The following is an 18,224-nucleotide window of genomic DNA, read 5'->3' as shown; positions in this document are numbered from 1 at the left end:
TTATCTTTTTGTTCAGTATATTTTCTTGGTATTTCATTATTAACAAAACATTTCCTAAAAGTATAAGATGGTTACATTTAATTTCAATTTGGTTAATTTTCTCCAACTGGTTTGACATTGGGAATGTTCTCAAATAGTTTTGAAAATGTTAAGAAACAACAGTCTTCTGTGGGAATTTCAGTACATCAGCATAACGTTTCCTACAGGTTTCCTCATGGTTCTATTTAAAGTAATCTTCTCAAATTGTTCCGAAAACGTTAAGAAAACTTTCCATAAAAACCACAAGAAAACTCTGTCAAGTTGGTAGTTGATTATTACTAGACAACGATCTTCAAGTCTTGCTATAGATTTTCAAGACGATTTAAGTCAAAGCTGTAACTAGGCCACTCAAGAACATTCGATGCTGTCTTGGTAAGCAACTCCAGTCTATATATTTGGCCTTTCCTGCTGAAAGGTACATTTGTCTCCCAGTGTCTGTTGGAATGCAGACTGAAATAGGTTTTCCTCTAGGATTTTGCCTGTGGTAACTCCATTTATTCCATTTATTCTTATCCTAAAAAAAGTGCCTAGTCCTTACTGATGACAAGCATACACATAACATGAAGCAGCCACCACCATAAATATGAAGAGTGGTACTCCGTGATGGGTTGGATTTGCCCCAAACATAACGCTTTGTATTCAGGACATAAAGTTATTTTATTTTCCTCATTTTTGGCAGTTTTACTTTAGTGCCTTATTGCAAACAGGATGCATAGTTTGGAATATTTTATTTTGTTCAGGCTTTTTTCTTTTCACTCTGTCGTTTAGGTTACTATGGTGGGGTAACTACAATGTTGATCCATCTTAAATTTTCTCAGATCACAGCCATAAAACAGTAACTGTTTTAAAGTCACCATTGGTCTCATGGTGACATTCCTGAGTGGTTTCCCTCCTTTCCGGTAACTGAGTTAGGAAGAACTCCTGTATCTTTGTAGTGACTGGGTGTATTGATACACCATCCAAAGTGTAATTAATAACTTCACCATGCTCAAAAGGATATTCAATGTCTGCTTCTTTTTTTTACCCATCTACCAAAAGGTGCCCTTATTTGCGAAGCATTGGAAAACCTCCCTGGTCTTTGTGTAACGGTTTTCTTTATGAGAAGGAGAGTCGGACCAAAATGCAGCGTGTAGATTGCGATCCATGTTTTAATGAACAAACGTAAAACACGAATCAATGCAAACAGTGCAAAATAATAAACGTAATGAAAACCGAAAACAGCCTATCTGGTGAAAAACACATAGACAGGAACAATCACCCACAAACACACAGTGAAACCCAGGCTACCTAAATATGGTTCCCAATCAGAGACAATGACGAACACCTGCCTCTGACTGAGAACCATATCAGGCTGAACATAGAAATAGACAAACAAGACATGAAACATAGAATGCCCACTCAGATCACACCCTGACCAATCAAAACATAGAAAATACAAAGTAAACTATGGTCAGGGCGTGACAGTACCCCCCCCCCAAGGTGCGGACTCCGGCCGCAAAACCTGAACCTATAGGGGAGGGTCTGGGTGGGCATCTGTCCGCGGTGGCGGCTCTGGCGCTGGACGTGGACCCCACTCCATGACAGTTTTAATCCCCCTCCTAAACGTCCCTAAATAGGTTACCCACCACAATGATAACATGGGACAGAGGGACAGCTCGGGACAGAGGTAACTCGGGACAGATGGGTAGCTCAGCACTGAGAGGAAGCTCAGCACTGAGAAGAAGCTCAGCACTGAGAGGAAGCCCAGGCAGGTAGTAGAAACTACCAGAACCTGGCTGGCTGGCGGTTTCAGCAGATCCTGGTCGACTAGCAGATCTGGGAGAATCTGGTCGACTGGCGGATCTGGGAGAATCTGGTCGACTGGCGGATCTGGGAGAATCTGGTCGACTGGCGGATCTGGGAGAATCTGGTCGACTGGCGGATCTGGGAGAATCTGGACGACTGGCAGATCTGGGAGAGTCTGGACGACTGGCAGATCTGGAAGAGTCTGGACGACTGGCAGATCTGGAAGAGTCTGGTCGACTGGCAGATCTGGAAGAGTCTGGACGACTGGCAGATCTGGAAGAGTCTGGTCGACTGGCAGATCTGGAAGAGTCTGGTTGACTGACAGCTCTGGCTGCTCCGTGCTGACTGGCTGCTCCATGCTGACTGGCAGCTCTGGCTGCTCCATGCTGACTGGCTGCTCCATGCTGACTGGCAGCTCTGGCTGCTCCATGCTGACTGGCTGCTCCATGCTGACTGGCAGCTCTGGCTGCTCCATGCTGACTGGCTGCTCTGGCTGCTCCATGCTGACTGGCTGCTCCGGCTGCTCCATGCTGACTGACTGCTCCATGCTGACTGGCGGCCCTGGCTGCTCCATGCTGACTGGCGGCCCTGGCTGCTCCATGCTGACTGGCGGCCCTGGCTGCTCCATGCTGACTGGCGGCTCTGGCTGCTCCATGCTAACTGGCAGCTCTGGCGGCTCCTTGCAGACTGGCAGCTCTGGCGGCTCCTTGCAGACTGGCAGCTTTGGCGGCATCCTGCAGAAAGGCAGCTCTGGCGGCTCCTTGCAGACTGGCAGCTCTATGCAGACTGGCAGCTCCTTGCAGACTGGCAGCTCCTTGCAGACTGGCAGCTCCTTGCAGACTGGCAGCTCCTTGCAGACTGGCAGCTCCATGCAGACTGGCAGCTCCATGCAGACTGGCAGCTCCTTACAGACTGGCAGCTCCTTACAGACTGGCAGCTCCATGCAGACTGGCAGCTCCATGCAGACTGGCAGCTCCATGCAGACTGGCAGCTCCTTACAGACTGGCAGCTCCTTACAGACTGGCAGCTCCTTACAGACTGGCAGCTCCTTGCAGACTGGCAGCTCCTTGCAAACTGGCAGCTCCTTGCAAACTGGCAGCTCCTTGCAAACTGGCAGTTCCGAACAGGCGGGAGACTCCGGCAGCGCTGTAGAGGCGGAAAGCTCTGACAGTGCTAAACAGGCGGGAGACTCCGACAGCGCTGAAGAGGAGGGAGGCTCTGGCAGCGCTGGACAGGCGAGGCGCACTGTAGGCCTGATGCGTGGTGCTGGCACTGGTGGTACTGGGCCGAGGACACGCACAGGAAGCCTGGTGCGGGGAGCTGCTACCGGAGGGCTGGGGGTGTGGAGGTGGTACTGGAAAAACCGGACCGTGCAGGCGCACTGGAGCTCTTGAGCACCGAGCCTGCCCAACCTTACCTGGTTGAATACTCACGGTTGCCCTGCCAGTGCGGCGAGGTGGAATAGCCCGCACTGGACTATGCAGGCGAACCGGAGACACCGAGCGCAAGGCTGGTGCCATGTAAACCGGCCCAAGGAGACGCACTGGGGACCAGCTGCGTAGAGCCGGCTTCATGGCATTAGGCTCGATGCTCAATCTAGCCCGGCAGACACGCGGAGCTGGAATATACCGCACCGGGCTATGCACCCGCACTGGAGACACCGTGCGCACCACTGCATAACACATTGCCTGTCCGGTCTCTCTAGCCCCCCGGTAAGCACAGGGAGTCTGCCCAGGTCTCCTACCTGGCGTAGCCATACTCCCTGTTAGCCCCCCCCCAAGAAATTTTTGGGGCTGCCTCTCGGGCTTCCTTGCCAGCCGTGTTCCCTCATATCGCCGGCTCCTCTCTCCGGCTGCCTCTGCTCTCCTAAGTGCCTCCACCTGTTCCCATGGGAGGCGATCTCTTCCAGCCAGTATCTCCTCCCAAGTGTAACAGCCCTTGCCATCTAAAACGTCCTCCCATGTCCATTCCTCTTTACGCTGCTGTTGCTGCCTGTTGACACGCTGCTTGGTCCGTTGGTGGTGGGTGATTCTGTAACGGTTTTCTTTATGAGAAGGAGAGTCGGACCAAAATGCAGCGTGTAGATTGCGATCCATGTTTTAATGAACAAACGTAAAACACGAATCAATGCAAACAGTGCAAAATAATAAACGTAATGAAAACCGAAAACAGCCTATCTGGTGAAAAACACATAGACAGGAACAATCACCCACAAACACACAGTGAAACCCAGGCTACCTAAATATGGTTCCCAATCAGAGACAATGACGAACACCTGCCTCTGACTGAGAACCATATCAGGCTGAACATAGAAATAGACAAACAAGACATGAAACATAGAATGCCCACTCAGATCACACCCTGACCAATCAAAACATAGAAAATACAAAGTAAACTATGGTCAGGGCGTGACACTTTGTGGTTGAGTCTGTGTTTAAAATTCACAGCTCGACTGAGGGATCTTACAGAGATGGGGTAGTCATTTAAAAATCATGTTAAACAATATTATTGCACACAGTGAGTACATGCAACTTACGTGACTTGTTCAGCACATTTGCACTCCTGAACTTATTTAGGCTTGCCATAACAAAGGGGTTGAATACTTATTGTCTTAAGACCTTTCAGCGTTTGTTTTTTAATTAATTTTGAAAAAATATAATGAGACCTTGGCATTATGGGGTATTGTGTTTAGTACCCGCAAAACACCAGTCTCAACATCAACAGTGAAGAGGCGATACCGGGATGCAGAGCTGCAAAGAAAAAGCCATATATCAGACTGGGCAATTAAAGTAAAAGATTAAGATGGGCAAAAGAACACAGACAGTGGACAGAGGAACTCTGCCGAGAAGGCCAGCATACCGGAGTCACCTCTTCACTGTTGACATTGAGACTGGTGTTTTGCAGGTACTATTTAATGAAAGTGCCAGTTGAGGGTTTGTGAGGCATCTGTTTCTCAAACTAGACACTCTAATGCACTTGTCCTCTTGCTCAGTTGTGCATCAGGGAGTAGGACACAGTGTTGTACGAGATCTTCCGTTTCTTGCCAATTTCTCGCATGGAATAGCCTTAATTTCTCAGAACAAGAATAGACAGACGATTTTCAGAAGAAAGTTATTTGTTTCTGAAAGTAATTTGTTTCTGGCCATTTTGAGCCTGTAATCGAACCCACAAATGCTGATGCTCCAGATACTCAACTAGTCCAAAGGACAGTTTTATTGCTTCTATAAAACAGAACAACAGTTTTCAGCTGTGCTAACATAATTACAAAAGGGTTTTCTAATGATCAATTTGCCTTTCAAAATGATAAACTTGATTAGCTAACACAACTTGCCATTGGAACACGGGAGTGATGGTTGCTGATAATGGGCCTCTGTATGCCTATGTAGATATTCCATTTAAAAAATATTAAAAAATCAGCCATTTCCAGCTACAATAGCCATTTACAACTTTATCAATGTCTGCACTGTATTTCTGATCAATTTGATGTTATATTAAATGGACAAAAAAAATTGCTTATCTTTCTAAAACAAGGACATTTCTAATTGACCCTAAACCTTTGAACTGTAGTGTGTTTTTATTTACATTCAGCGATAGATATTGTAGGCTGCTTGGTGACAAATGGCTATCACCTGTCTTTAACATATCAAAGGGCAGCTTTGTCCGTCCTCTCCAGGAAGTGCAGATTGACTTGCCTGTCTGCTACTAAGACGGAGCGATTGAGAGCTTTCACCTCTCTTATGCTGGGGTCCGGTCTGATTTCAAATAGCTTGATTATCTGGGGGAGAGAAAATATAATTTTCAGTCGTTGTCAGGGTCTCTCCAGGAGTATTCATGTTCAAAAAACATTCCTGTCCTATCGGCTTCCTGACAACCACCAACCGCTTTTAGTTCTAGATCTAGTAGTAACTGAAGTAATCCTACAGATCAAGATGCCTTTATATATTCACTGAGAGAGAATAGGCCTAAGTCGTCCACCTAAGCATCAAGCAAGACTCCTGGCCAGCGTTTCCTTTTTAGGAGAGTATTTTCCACAATTTTCAATACCCTGTCCAAACCTTTAACTGCACAGTCTTTCTTGAGGAGGAAGTATGTCTGTGAAATCTTCACATTAAACATGTCACGTTCTGACCTCTATTTCTGTTGTTTTGTATTTATTTAGTATGGTCAGGGCGTGAGTTGGGTGGGCAGTCTATGTTTGTTTTTCTATGTTTTGGGGCATTTCTATGTTTTCGGCCTAGTATGGTTCTCAATCAGAGGCAGGTGTCATTAGTTGTCTCTGATTGAGAATCATACTTAGGTAGCCTGGGTTTCACTGTGTGTTGGTGGGTGATTGTTCCTGTCACTGTGTTTGTTGTCACAGGATAGGACTGTTTTGCGGTTTCACATTGCTTGTTTTTGTTAGTTTGTTCATGTGTAGTGATTTATTAAAACATGAATAACCACCACGCTGCGCTTTGGTCCGCTTCTCTTCCTCCTACAGACGAACGCCCTTACAGAATCACCCACCACAACAGGACCAAGCGGTGTGGTAATGGGCAAAGGAAAAAGCAGCAGCAGGAGCAGCGCGAGGAGGTATGGACATGGGAGGACGAATTAGACGGAAGAGGACCCTGGGCTCAGCCAGGAGAATATCGCCGTCCCAAAGAAGAACTGGAGGCGGCGAAAGCGGAGAGGCGCTGGTATGAGGAGGCAGCGCGGCGTCGTGGATGGAAGCCCGGGAGTCAGCCCCAAAAATTTCTTGGGGGGGGGGCTAACAGGGAGTATGGCTACGCCAGGTAGGAGACCTGAGCCAACTTCCTGTGGTTACCGGGGGGCTAGAGAGACCGGGCAGGCACCGTGTTATGCTGTGGAGCGCACGGTGTCCCCAGTGCGGGTGCACAGCCCGGTGCTGTACATTCCAGCTCCGGGTATCGGCCGGGCTAGAGTGGGCATCGAGCCAAGTGCCATGAAGCCGGCTCTACGCATCTGGTCTCCAGTGCGTCTCCTTGGGCCGGCTTACATGGCACCAGCCTTGCGCACGGTGTCCCCGGTTCGCCTGCATAGCCCAGTGCGGGCTATTCCACCTCGCCGCACTGGCAGGGCGACCGGGACCATTCAACCGGGTAAGGTTGGGCAGGCTCGGTGCTCAAGAGCTCCAGTGCGCCTGCACGGCCCGGTCTATCCGTCACCACCTCCACACCCCAGCCCTCCGGTGGCAGCTCCCCGTACCAGGCTGTCTCTCCGGCCCATCCGTCCAGAGCCTTCCTCCTCTCCAGCGCTGCCGGAGTCTCCCGCCTCTCCGGCGCTACCAGAGCCTTCCTCCTCTCCAGCGCTGCCGGAGTCTCCCGTCTGTCCGGCGCCTCTGCCGGAGCCTCCCGTCTGTCCGGCGCCTCTGCCGGAGCCTCCCGCCTGTCCGGCGCCTCTGCCGGAGCCTCCCGCCTGTCCGGCGCCTCTGCCGGAGCCTCCCGCCTGTCCGGCGCCGCTGCCGGAGCCTCCCGCCTGTCCAGCGCCTCTGCCGGAGCCTCCCGCCTGTCCGGCGCCTCTGCCGGAGCTTCCCGTCTGCCCAACGCCGCCAGCGCCGCCCGTCTGCCCAGCGCCGCCAGTGCCGCCCGTCTGCCCAGCGCCGCCAGTGCCGCCCGTCTGCCCAGCGCCGCCAGTGCCGCCCGTCTGCCCAGCGCCGCCAGTGCCGCCCGTCTGCCCAGCGCCGCCAGTGCCGCCCGTCTGCCCAGCGCCGCCAGTGCCGCCCGTCTGCCCAGCGCCGCCAGTGCCGCCCGTCTGCCCAGCGCCGCCAGTGCCGCCCGTCTGCCCAGTGCCGCCCGTCTGCCCAGCGCCGCCAGTGCCGCCCGTCTGCCCAGCGCCGCCAGTGCCGCCCGTCTGCCCAGCGCCGCCAGTGCCGCCCGTCTGCCCAGCGCCGCCAGTGCCGCCCGTCTGCCCAGCGCCGCCAGTGCCGCCCGTCTGCCCAGCGCCGCCAGTGCCGCCCGTCTGCCCAGCGCCGCCAGTGCCGCCCGTCTGCCCAGCGCCGCCAGTGCCGCCCGTCTGCCCAGCGCCGCCAGTGCCGCCCGTCTGCCCAGCGCCGCCAGTGCCGCCCGTCTGCCCAGCGCCGCCAGTGCCGCCCGTCTGCCCAGCGCCGCCAGTGCCGCCCGTCTGCCCAGCGCCGCCAGTGCCGCCCGTCTGCCCAGCGCCGCCAATGCCGCCCGTCAGCCAGGAGCCGCCAATGCCGCCCGTCAGCCAGGAGCCGCCAATGCCGCCCGTCAGCCAGGGGCCGCCAGTGCCGCCCGTCAGCCAGGGGCCGCCAGTGCCGCCAGTCAGCCAGGGGCCGCTAGAGCCCCTCCGCCCGGAGCAGCTGTCCCTCTGTCCCGAGCAGCTGTCCCTCTGTCCCGAGCAGCTGTCCCTCTGTCCCGAGCAGCTGTCCCTCTGTCCCGAGCAGCTGTCCCTCTGTCCCGAGCAGCTGTCCCTCTGTCCCGAGCAGCTGTCCCTCTGTCCCGAGAAGCTGTCCCTCTGTCCCGAGAAGCTGTCCCTCTGTCCCGAGCTGCTGCCGCCCCTCTGTCCCGAGCTGCTGCCGCCCCTCTGTCCCGAGCAGCTGTCCCTCTGTCCCGAGCAGCTGTCCCTCTGTCCCGAGCAGCTGTCCCTCTGTCCCGAGCTGCTGCCGCCCCTCTGTCCCGAGCTGCTATCGCCCTTCTGTCCCGAGCTGCTATCGCCCTTCTGTCCCGAGCTGCTATCGCCCTTCTGTCCCGAGCTGCTATCGCCCCTCTGTCCCGAGCAGCTGCCCCTCTGTCCCGAGCAGTTGTCCCTCTGTCCCGAGCAGCTGCTTCACCTCTGTCCCGAGCTGCCCCTCTGTCCCGAGCAGCCCCTCTGTCCAGTGGGGTCATTGAGAGGGGTGGCCATGGTGAGTAAGCCAGGGAGGCGGACAATAAGGCGGACTAAGACAATGGTGAAGTGGGGTCCGCGTCCCGCGCCAGAGCCGCCACCGCGGACAGACGCCCACCCAGACCCTCCCCTATAGGTCAAGGTTTTGCGGCCGGAGTCCGCACCTTTGGGGGGGGGGGGTACTGTCACGTTCTGACCTCTATTTCTGTTGTTTTGTATTTATTTAGTATGGTCAGGGCGTGAGTTGGGTGGGCAGTCTATGTTTGTTTTTCTATGTTTTGGGGCATTTCTATGTTTTCGGCCTAGTATGGTTCTCAATCAGAGGCAGGTGTCATTAGTTGTCTCTGATTGAGAATCATACTTAGGTAGCCTGGGTTTCACTGTGTGTTGGTGGGTGATTGTTCCTGTCACTGTGTTTGTTGTCACAGGATAGGACTGTTTTGCGTTTTCACATTTCTTGTTTTTGTTAGTTTGTTCATGTGTAGTGATTTATTAAAACATGAATAACCGCTGCGCTTTGGTCCGCTTCTCTTCCTCCTACAGACGAACGCCCTTACAAAACACTATTGCAGTCAATTGCTTTTTTCGATAGATATTCTCATTGTTCAACTCAAAGTTGGATCAGTTTAATATCAACCAACATCTATAATGATGCATGTAGGCCAATACGTAATTCAGAATGACTATATAATCTTGAGGCTCAGAATAATATTTTTTTCTTCCTTTTAGCCACTTTGATTTTTAGCCACTGATGCTATTAGCCTTTGCAACACCTGTGCCATTGTTCCCTTCTCCCTGAGTGCTGCGGGCTCTCCATCAGGTGATCGGGTCTTTCTAACAGGCTACAAGTGAAGACAGACACTTCGGGGATGCAATTGAATATATTGGAAAACTGTCCACATTTACTTTTCGTCAGCCAACAAGATGGCCTAACAAACAGCAAAAGCACTAGCCTAGGTCAATCTACTATCCCCCATAGTGGCGGTAAGTAGCCTACTGGTTAGAGTGTTGGGCCAGTAACCCGAGCTGACAAGGTAAAAATCTATCGTTCTGCCCCTGAACAAGGCAGTTAACCCACTGTTCCTAGGCTGTCATTGTAAATAATAATTTGTTCTTAACTGACTTGCCTAGTTAAATATATATATATTACAAAAGTTGACCTATTCTGTGAGAAATACATTTTCCAAACAATCTGGGTCAGTTGTAGGACGCGATAGATACCAAATTAATATAACCACTAGGATAACAAAATATTTTTTACACAATGAGGCAACAGATCAGAATGTTAAGCTTAAAATGTGACAAACTATTAGACTATTTCTTCACATTATAAGAGCAGCAATGTGCACACGGCAGTAGGCTATAAGCAAGAATGTTCCATTAGCGGGAAAACACCATTATCAAAAGTGACAAATATGATTATTACATGCAAATACGATTATTCATGTAATGCTTTTATTATAAAGGTGCATTTTTATGGTAAATTATCTTCCCCAAACTTGACTCACGGGCTGCATATGCCAGTTAGGCTCTACACCCCTTGTAAAGCGGATTAATGTGCTTCATTTTAAGAAGTTATTTGGTCACTTTAGTTGTGATACCAACCTTGTGAAAACATATAGGTCTATGGGCTAGGTTACATGTGTGCGACTATGATTCAAAAAAGTTGCCCATCAGACTAATATTGTCACCCATCAGACTATTCTTGATTTAATCTTGTCTTTACATATATGTGTGAAATTTGTTTTTATTTAGAATGAACCATTATCATGCACCTGTCTCAGAACAGGGGTAGGGGAAATATACATGTCATCTATGCACTTAAATAGCAAATGGAGGATGCTTTTCCCATGGTTAATTTTCATGCCAATCAGGTAGTCTATACTCATTTTGTATATATAAGCAATGTGCTTAATATTAGGAAAGTTGAGAAATAAATATAGTAGGCCTAGCCTTGATGGGATCCTCCTCTCTTTAATAGAGGCCATCACTCTGTTTTCTCTCGCAATTGCATAGCCTATATGAAGTGTTTGATTAGATTTTAGATGACATTTGCATTGATATCAAAGTGATTAGAGGGACAATAGAGTGCTGAGTACCAGGCAGTTAGCAAGTTTGGTAGGTTACTAATGACCATCACCAACATCAGAGCTTGGAGAAGCCTAATTACCATGACTAAACGGTCACATGGAATTTGACTGCCCTCATGAATCGTGACCGTAATAAGGTCACCGCAAATCCAATTTTTTATTTGTCACATACACATGGTTAGCAACAGCCCTACCTGAACCCTGAAAGCTCTGTATTAAATTTTTTACTTCGACTGGATCCTAGAACGCAAGTTTCCTCTTTAACCTTTACCAAGTCAACTGTGCTACTGTAACAGTATAACTTTAGACCGTCCCCTCGCCCATACCCGGGCGCGAACCAGGGACCCTCTGCACACATCAACAACAGTCACCCACGAAGCATCGTTACCCATCGCTCCACAAAAGCCACGGCCCTTGCAGAGCAAGGGGAACCACTACTTCAAGGTCTCAGAGCAAGTGACGTCACCGATTGAAACGCTATTTAGCGGGCACCACCGCTAACTAGCTAGCTATTTCACATCCGTTACACTACTACAAAATCCACTCTACACAATCTATTGTTAGTTGAAATAGTCTAGTGCAATGCATCTGTAAACTGCTCTTACCCGTGACAAAGCCAGGTACATCTCCAGTTCAGCTATCCGACGACCTACGCAACCCCGAACCCCAAAACCAAATGGGATAGAGCCAAAGGGGTTTGGCCGGACTCGGCCGTCCCTCAACCATCGTTCAGGCTTGAACTTCGATGGTTCTGGGAATGTCTTTTCATCTTGGCTGATGGCGTAGTGGCACATTGTAAACGAAGTCTACAGACACAAAACAGCAGAGAGGGAAATAATTGTTACAGCACTATACCAAGAACGGCATGATTTACATGCATTCAAATGTTGTTTTTGTTTTTATGGTTGGGTCAGTTTTAGGCCAGTAAAGTGAAGATGTATTTGAAAGTTGGTTGTTTCCCTAAAGAGAGATTAACCTTCTTGGGGAAAAAATGTCCGCCAATAATGACATCCTTCTCTGCCATGATGCGTGAGTTCAGGGGGACAACAGGGTACATTCTGAAGAACAGGAAGTACATCAGAAATGGTGTTAGAGCAAGATAAGGGAACTTTCAAGAACTCCATCCTTTCCAAAGTGACATACACGACCACTATTCACATTTCTTACCTTAGTGTTTCCTTGATTACAGCCTTGAGGTATGGCATGCAGTTGACATCTTGAGCAGATGGAATGTTGTCTCCTGGTACACAGCGTGACACCTCCTGATAAAGGGTGTTCTGCACATTGGAGTCCCTGGACAGCAGGTACATCGCCCACATCATGGTATTGGATGTCTTAAAATATGACAACAGCAGCGGTAGTGACACAGGAGGCTACTGCCGGGAGAACGGCTCATTATAATGGCCGGAGGAAAGCAAATGGAATGGCATCAAACACCTGGAAACCATGTGTTTGATGTAATTGATACCATTCCACTTATCCCGCTCCAGTCGTTAACATGAGCCCGTTCTCCCCAAATAAGGTGTCACCAACCTCCTGTGGTTCGTGAATACATGCCCTTATCGTACAACACACTGGGGCCATACTTGTGAACTTTTGGTTAGAACATGGTTTAAATCAGTGCCCCCCCACCCCTTCCCTCAGTTAGGCATTCAACTTACTCTTCAAAGTTGTAATAGAAGAATGCAGGTGCCGTGTCGAATTTGGACAGTGCATAAGCAGTTTTGCTTATGTAATGTCAGTCATTACAGACCTTAGATCATGTTTATATTGTCAGAAATGTCCAGATCACCTAGCCCATGTCAGGTAATATTTTTAGCTAGGTTTTTATAGCCCATTGATTTTGTTGTAATGTTTGAGTTACTCAGACATGAAATCCGTGTTCATTTTGTCAACAAAAATAGTGACTAAAATATTTGTCAAACACCTATTTTTCAGTGGCAATTTACGAGACTATAACTGACTAAATAGAGGCAGAAAAAAATATATAACTATTATTTTTCAGTTTACTAAAACGAGACAAAATTATCTCTGTGACTAAAATCTTACTACAAACTGGACTGGACAAAAGTTTTTGGAGTGATGCAAAGCTTTTCAGTGACAAACACAATTAATATTAGCAGCACAGATGAGCAGCAACACAGCCTTCATCAGCTGGTGAGCTGCTGGGAGCAAGCAACTAGTGTAGGCAGACAGGTTCTGCTCCAGCTCCGCCTCCGATTATACACATCGCACAGGTGACCCTCTTGCTTCACTTTAGCTAAACAGTCACCACCAGCCTTCTAGTTAGCTACTCTTTGCCTGGTTAAAAAACACAAGCTGCTTTACGATATCACAGACAATAGCAGCATTGAGTTTAATAGTAAAACAATAGTCTAGCTATGTTCTCCCACTTCAGTAGGCTTTAGAAAAGTAGGCTGTCTTTGAATTTGTAGTCTTGATCAATCCTTCCACATTTCTCACTGAATTTCATATACAGGTTCTGTATCCAAGTCTCCATCTTTTCTTCAGAGAAAACGTCTTGATTCTAGCCCTTAGGCTACCATTCAAAAGGCTTGACTCATAAAAGGGCACTACGTTTTTTTCTTTCTATTGGCTGGCCGCATTTTACATTCATAAAGCATATCGTGGGCTGTTCTAAAACCAACCATGCTACTTTTGGACTGGGCCGTCAACCATTTGTTTCGGCTACACCTTGTTCAGTGATGTTACCTCATTAGCTAGCTATAGCTAACAACTTGGGGGAGCGTTCAGCAGGACACGTTTTAGAAATATACTATGAAGAACAAACAACTTAATTCAAGAACATTTTTCAACTGAACGTGGCCCTAGTAACATTACCAGTAGAGTATATGCAAACATTTTGTGGCACAGAAAGAAAGGAAAAGGGATAGCAAACAATTTAATGACAATAGTGTCCAAAAATAGTGTTGATATATGCTAGCCCAGCTAATAACACATCCATGACAATGACATTCGCCAAAGTAATGAGTTGGCCTCATGTATAGACCCCCAAACAAATAAATAAGACCAAGGACATCCAAAATCCATCAGATTAACAGTTTTTAATGAAGCCAGTCTGATGGCCTGGAGATTGAAATATAGTTTGTCTCTTGGTACAAGCGTTGATGCACCTAAACTGCCTCCACCTTCTAGATGGTAGCGGGGTGAACAGGCAGTGATTCAGGTGGCTGAGGTCCTTGATGATCTTCTTGGCCTTCCTGTGACATGGGGGCGTGCTCTCTCTGCTGTCTCCTGTAGTCCACGATCAGCTCCTTTATTTTGTCGACATTGAGGGAGAGGTTATTTTCCAGGCACTACTCTGCCAGAGCTCTCACCTCCTCCCTGTAGGCTGTCTCGTCATTGTTGGTAATCACTACCACGTTTGTGTCGTCAGTAAACTTGATGATTGAGTTGGAGACGTGTGCGGCCACGCAGTCATGGGTGAACAGGGAGTACAGGAGGAGGCTGAGCATGCACCCCTGTGGGACTCCCGTGTTGAGGATCAGCGTGGCAGAGGTGTTGTTGCCTACCGTCACAACTTGGTGTCAGCCCATCAGGAAGTCCAGGACCAAGTGGCACAGGCATGGGTTTCGACCCAGGGCCCTGAGCTTAGTGATGATCATGGAGGACACTATGGTGTTGAAGGCTGAGTTGTAATCGATGAACAGCATTCTGTAACACTTCACTTGACACCTAGCGTCACAACGTTTTGACACAGTCCAAACCATGTCATAATATTTCATAACAGCTGACATGACCATATTATGACCGGTTACGACAAGTTATGTCAGCTGTTATGACACATATATTTAGACCTACTGTGACATATATTGCATTATTTTATGGCTGGATATGACAACTACTGTACATTAGTGTCAAAACCCCCAAAAACCTACCACTGTAGTTATTTTATGGCTGGTTATGACACCTACAGTACTAGTCAAAAGTTTGGACACCTACTCATTGCAGACTTTTTATTTTTTACTTTGTAGAATAATAACACATACGGAATCATGTAGTAACCAAAAAAGTGTTAAACAAATCGAAATATATTATGTGTGTGAGATTCTTTAAAGTAGCCACCTTTTGCCTTGATGACAGCTTTGCATACCCCTTGGCAGTCTCTCAACCAGCTTCATGAGGTAGTCACCTGGAATGCATTTCAATTAACAGGTGTGCCTTGTTAAATGGAATTTATTTCCTTTTTTATGCATTTGAGCCAATCAGTTGTGTTGTGACAAGGTAGGGGTGGTAAAAGACCAAGTCCATATTATGGCAAGAACATCTCAAATAAGCAAAGAGAAATGACAGCCCATCATTACTTTAAGACTTGAAGGTCAGTCATGAGGACCGCCACAGGAAAGGAAGATCCCAAGTTACCTCTGCTGCAGAGGATAAGTTCATTAGAGTTACCAGCCTCAGAAATTGCAGCTCAAATAAATGCTTCACAGAGTGTTCAAGTAACAGACACATCTCAACATCAACTGTTCAGAGGAGACTGTGTGAATCAGGCCTTCATGGTCAAATTTCTGCAAAGAAACCACTGGGGCGGCAGGTAGCCTAGTGGTTAGAGCGTTGGGCCAGTAACTGAAAGGTTGCTGGATTGAATCCCCGAGCTGACAAGCTAAAAATCTGTCATTCTGCCCCTGAACAAGGCAGTTAACCTACCGTTCCCTGGTAGGCAGTCAATGTAAATAAGAATTTGTTCTTAACTGACTTGCCTAGGTGGGTTAAATGAAAAAAATACTGAAGGACACCAAGAAATACGAGCAATGGACAGGTAGAAATCTGTCCTTTGGTCTGATGAGTCCAAATTTAAGATTTCTGGTTCCAACCGCTGTGTCTTTGTGAGACGCAGAGTAGGTGAACGGATGATCTCTGCATGTGTGGTTCCCACCGTGGAGCATGGAAGAGGTGGTGTGATGGTGCTTTGCTGGTGACACTGTCAATTATTTATTTAGAATTCAAGGCACACTTAACCAGCATGGCTACCACCACATTCTGCAGCGATACACCATCACATCTGGTTTGCACTTAGTGGGACTATCATTTGTTTTTCAACAGGACAATGGCCCAACACACCTCCAGGCTGTGTAAGGGATATTTGACCAAGAAGGAGAGTCATGAGTGCTGCATCAGATGACCTGGCCACCACAATCACCCAACCTCAACCCAATTGAGATGAGTTGGACCGCAGAGTGAAGGAAAAGCAACTAAAAAGTGCTCAGCATATGTGGAAACTCCTTCAAGACTGTTGGAAAAGCATTCTAGGTGAAGCTGGTTGAGAGAATGCCAAGAGTGTGCAAAGCTGTCATCAAGGCAAAGGGTGGCTACTTTGAAGAATCTAAAATATATTTCGATATATTTTTGGTTATTACACGATTTCATGTGTGGTATTTCATAGTTGTGGATGTCTTCACTACTATTCTACAATGTAGAAAATAGTATAGTAGCATCTCGAGTGGCGCAGTGGTAACTGTGTGTTGGGTTGTGTTTCGGAGGAGTTGCAGCAGTTGCAGTGATGAGACAAGACTGTAGCTACCAATTGGATACCACGAAATTGTGGAGAAAAAGGGGTAAAATATATTTAAGAAAATTGTCAAAATAAAGAAAAATCCTTGAATGAGTAGGTGTCTAAACTTTTTTTTTACCGTGTTTATTGGATTTTCAAACACCATATTTACAAAATAATTGCACTTGTAGTAATATAAAACAACACATCAAGGACAACAATACAGCAAAACAAAGAGTGAGACAGAAATAACAAAAAAAACAAAGACAAAAGAAAGATATTTTGATAGTTTTTACAAGTCAACTAACACAGATAATACAGTCCTCCTTATCATCTGAGATTCCGTGTATACACATACCAGGCCTCTTACGTCACCGATATATAAATATACATCACTCTGGAACTGCAGGGAAATCGTTTAACATAAGAAAAGAAGGCGAGCCCACAATGCATAGAATTTGTCTATAGACTGATTGAGGGGGGAGTTACATTTTTTCCAACTTTATGCAATTCAAAATGGATTTAATACAAAGAGCATGAGAAGGGGGTGCAAAGGATTTCCATCTAAGTCAAATGAATCGTCTCGCTAACAAAGTGACAAAGGAAATTACATCCTTATTCATTTTGGCCAGTTGTATTGTGGGAAAGGAAACCCCAAATAATGCAAAAAAAGGGTCTGGTTCGATCTGTGTGCCGCTTAATTCTGAGAGTGCGTTAAAGAGGTCTTTCCAGAAACCAACAAAAGATGGGCAACATCAAATTATGTGTACGTGATTAGCAGGAGACTGGTTACATCATACCCAATTAGGGTTCACATCCATTGTACATTTTGGATAATCTCGCTTTGGTCCAGTGAGCCCTATGAATGAGTTTGCATTGAATGAGACCGGGCCGAGCGCAAATAGAAGAGGTATGTACCCTTTTGAGTGACCCTTCCCATCAGATATTTCCTCACCCAGTTCCTCCTCCCATGAGGATTTAATATTGTTTGATGAGGTGGTTTGTAGTGAGCAAATTTGACTATAGATTATTGACAAGATGCCTTTCAGAGTAGGAAGTGGGATAAGAAATGTGTCAAACGGTGTTTCACCAGGAAGGGTGGGGAATCGGGGATCTATGCTGTAGACGTAACTCCTGATTTGTAAGAACCTAAATAAATTATGTCTGGGGAGACCAGATTTAGCTAATAATTGTTCAAACGTACTTAATGTATTGTTAATATAGAGATCTCTAAATCTTTTAATACCAAGACTAGACCATGTTGAGAATGCACCAGCAACCATGGATCGGGGAAAAGCTGAGTTTGAGGCTACCGAAGCGAAATAAGAGGTTGTCTGAAACCCAAAGTGGCGTCTAAATTGACTCCAGATCTTCAATGTTGTTTTGACACATATGTTTGGTGAAGGAGGAGTAAGGGCCTGTAACGGAGGAGCGAGGGAAAACAATGATGCCGGTATCGATGAGGCGGCCTCCATCTCTATCCAAATTGGGGGTAGGAATATCTCCCTGCTCTTCAACCAATACTGAATGAGCCTAAGGTTAGCGGCCCAATAATAGTATCTTAAATCCGGTAGCGCTAGACCGCCGTCTGATCTGGGCCTCTACAAAAGCTGTTTTCATATCCTAGGGGGCTTTTTGTCCCATATAAAAAAGGTGGAATTAGGCCATCGATCTTTTTGAAAAACATATTGGGAATAATATCAGTAGGCACTGATAGAGAAGAATTTAGGGAGAGTATTCATTTTAACACAATTAATTAGTGCGACTAAGGAGAGGTGTAGCAAAAAACAGCGTTCCAAAGCATCCTTAGTACGGGTTAAAAGAGGAGCTGAAAAAGTTTCTTTTTTTGGTTTAAAAAAGGTTTTCAAATCGGATTGTGACGTGCACCCCGATAAAAAAAACTACCGTGAGCAGTTAGCGGCCACATTAAGTGCCATCAATTAGCTTTT

The 18,224-nt window shown here is 47.3% G+C and overlaps 1 protein-coding gene across 2 annotated transcripts in view; it reads right to left on the bottom strand.

The window, feature by feature from the left end:
* Window positions 1-5,317: 5,317 nt before the first annotated feature.
* The window catches only part of LOC110501573 (sterol 26-hydroxylase, mitochondrial), a 37,853-nt gene continuing 24,946 nt past the window's right edge, over window positions 5,318-18,224 (bottom strand). For both annotated transcript variants that reach the window (XM_021579237.2, XM_021579238.2), the window contains exons 6-9: window positions 11,928-12,094; window positions 11,737-11,818; window positions 11,366-11,566; window positions 5,318-5,599 (exon numbers count right to left, since the gene is read on the bottom strand). In XM_021579237.2, the coding sequence (XP_021434912.1) occupies window positions 5,468-5,599; window positions 11,366-11,566; window positions 11,737-11,818; window positions 11,928-12,094 (582 nt within the window). In that variant the 3' untranslated portion in view covers window positions 5,318-5,467. The remainder of the gene's footprint in view (window positions 5,600-11,365; window positions 11,567-11,736; window positions 11,819-11,927; window positions 12,095-18,224) is intronic.

This window comes from Oncorhynchus mykiss, chromosome 22 (assembly GCF_013265735.2).
Source record: "Oncorhynchus mykiss isolate Arlee chromosome 22, USDA_OmykA_1.1, whole genome shotgun sequence".
NCBI lineage: Eukaryota > Metazoa > Chordata > Actinopteri > Salmoniformes > Salmonidae > Oncorhynchus > Oncorhynchus mykiss.
The sequence above is the reverse complement of the archived record's forward strand: the minus strand, read 5'-3'. Positions and strand labels throughout refer to the sequence as shown.